The following is a 2,567-nucleotide window of genomic DNA, read 5'->3' on the forward strand; positions in this document are numbered from 1 at the left end:
CACGCTGAATTTTCAACACCAGTACAATACTCGCTCCCGAGCAAGACAAAGAATGGCTGAACAAGAGCAAGAGAGCGCTTGAGTTAGAGTTGAACTAAACGAAATCAAGGGAGGCATGTCCTAGATGAGAGAGATGCTGCAAGCTTTAGCCTTCAGGTTTGAGGTTCCGCAAGCGACCGTGATTTCAGAGACCACGGGCCCATCAGTGGAAGTCCAACCTCAGAGGACGTTACCCTCAACCCTTCCTCCATATGGGCTACCTTATGACTTCGTCCCCTGAGTGGAAGTAATGCACGACATGGGGCAATCTGTCCAACAAGTCGTGCCATTACCGGTTTACACTGATGCACGTCCAGTCATCCATACTGTGGTTCCACCAGTTGCCTATGCTAGGCATATTCCTCAATATGAAGATCAACATCACATGTATCAGACTGTCAACTCAACCGTTCCTGGTGACGAAGTAAGGTTTGAGGATTTCAGAGAAGTAAAGGAGAACATGCAGCTCCTTGAGAAGAAATTCCGAGATTTAGAAGGAGACCACGTCTTTGGCTCTGCTGCCAAAGAAATGTGCCTTGTATCCAGGTTGGTGATTCCGTCCAAACTCAAAACTCCAGACTTCAACAAATACAAGGGGCATACTTGTCCAAAGAGCCATCTCATCATGTATTACTGAAAAATGGCTACACACGTGGAGGACGACAAGCTGATGATCCACTGTTTTCAAGATAGCTTGAGTGGGGCTCCATCTAAGTGGTATTTCAAGATAGCTTGAGTGGGGCTCCTTCTAAGTGGTATTTGAGTCTGGATCAGAATAGGATCAGGTGTTTCCAAGACCTGTCAGACGCATTCATAAAAAATTACAAATACAATATGGACATGGAGCCTGACAGAAGAAAGTTGTAGAGCATGTTCCAGCATGACAAGGAGTCCTTCAAGGAATATGCTCAGAGATGAAGGGAGTTGGCTTCTCAAGTTGAACCACCTCTAGCTGAAAAGGAATTGGCCGAACTATTTATCGACACTGTCCAACCTCAATTCTATGGGAAGATGGTTGGAAGTGCTTCCCTGGGATTCTCCAAGCTTGTAAGTATAGGAGCTCGCGTTGAATATTGTGTAAGAAATGGCAAACTGGCCACTGTAGCTGGAACTTCAAATGCTAATCAAAAGAAGTTCTCTGGAGGGTTTCCCAGAAAGAAGGAAGGGGAAAACAAATGTTGTGATTGTTGGTCAAGGAAGAGCTCCTCCAAGAAGGAGACCATAACAATATTCACCTCAGCAGTATGTTCAACAACCCTTTCCTTATCAGCAGTCCATGTATCTCGTCCAGTATGCTCCATAACCGTACGTAGCTGCTGTGACGCCTGCATTCAATCAACAGTCTGCTCAAGCTTATCAAGCGTCTCCAGTTTATCGACCAGCTCCAGTTCAACAACGTGTTACGGCTCCTCCAGCTTATCAACAAGCACCAGTAGCTCCTATTTATCAACAACTGAGAGCTCAAGTGCCAAGGCAAAATGCTCAAAACCAGAATAGGAGGAAAGGGGATATGGCGACCTTCAATCCAATCCCAATGTCGTACACTGAGCTTTATCCCTCCTTATTGCAAAAGGGTTTAGTGGTTCCCAGACCTATGGGATCTCCACCTGATCGCCTTCCTCCATGCTACAACCCTAATGCACACTGTCCTTTTCACGAAGGTGCCCCTGGGCATGACCTAGAGGGTTGTTATACTCTGAAGCATAGGATTCATGAACTAATTGAAAGCAAGATCCTGTCTTTTAAGGACATGGGACCCAATGTGAAGAACAATCCTCGTCCTCCCCGTGGAGATCCTGCAGTAAACGCCATTGAAGATGCCTCTATTGGTGTTACGGTTGATAAGGTGGATGATGTTAAGACTCCTCTGGCAGCATTCCATGCCCGATTGGTGGAAGCTGGCCTGGTTAATGTGAATCATGAAAATTTTGAAGAGTGTGCCATATACCCAAAGGGGTGTCAGGTGGTACGAGACAACATTCAAGATTTGATGGATAAAGGAGTGCTTCAGATATCTAGTGCTGCAAAGTACGAAGACGTGTTGGTAATTGAACCTTGTTTCAATTTACCTGAACCAGTTGAAATCCCATATTACAATGGTGGAGTGGTTCTAGTGAATAGTAAGCCATCGCCTGTTGAAATATGTATGCCCACGTATTTTCCATACGAGAGCACCAAGGTTGTAAGCCATCGCTGTGGATAAGGTTGTTGAAGGAAATGCAGACGTCGAAGTGACAGAAGCTGTGAGTGAGGACGTCACCAATATTGCAGGAATGAGTAGAATGACCCGTAGTGGTCGAATCTATACGCCTGAATTCAATGTGACTCCTCAAGGGCTGGCCAAGGAATCAACAGTTGCAGCTCCCACTAAAGAACCCGAAGTGGTCCAATCCGAAGATGCTGTTGAATTCTTGAAGTTAATCAAGAGAAGTGACTACAAAGTGGTGGATCAGCTGCATCAAACACCATCTAAGATCTCTATTCTGTCTCTGCTATTGAACTCCCAAGCCCATAGGGAGGCTCTGTTG

The 2,567-nt window shown here is 45.6% G+C and overlaps 1 protein-coding gene across 1 annotated transcript; it reads left to right on the top strand.

The window, feature by feature from the left end:
- The first annotated feature begins 298 nt into the window (after positions 1 to 298).
- On the top strand, positions 299 to 2,242 carry LOC127121612 (uncharacterized). The gene is made up of 3 exons (XM_051052071.1): positions 299 to 585; positions 960 to 1,281; positions 1,382 to 2,242. The coding sequence occupies exons 1-3, from the start codon at positions 299 to 301 to the stop codon at positions 2,240 to 2,242; spliced, it is 1,470 nt and encodes a 489-aa protein (XP_050908028.1).
- The last annotated feature ends 325 nt before the right edge of the window (positions 2,243 to 2,567 follow it).

The sequence above is a fragment of the Lathyrus oleraceus genome, chromosome 2, assembly GCF_024323335.1.
Source record: "Lathyrus oleraceus cultivar Zhongwan6 chromosome 2, CAAS_Psat_ZW6_1.0, whole genome shotgun sequence".
Classification (NCBI taxonomy): Eukaryota; Viridiplantae; Streptophyta; class Magnoliopsida; order Fabales; family Fabaceae; genus Lathyrus; species Lathyrus oleraceus.

Excerpts from the sequence above, each read along its gene's own strand:
- LOC127121612 (XM_051052071.1), top strand. The coding sequence starts at position 299 with ATGGGGCAATCTGTCCAACAAGTCGTGCCATTACCGGTTTACACTGAT. Across the intron at positions 586-959 it reads GAAATGTGCCTTGTATCCAG|GGAGTTGGCTTCTCAAGTTG; the intron begins GTTGGTGATTCC and ends TCAGAGATGAAG. Across the intron at positions 1,282-1,381 it reads TAACAATATTCACCTCAGCA|TCTGCTCAAGCTTATCAAGC; the intron begins GTATGTTCAACA and ends TTCAATCAACAG.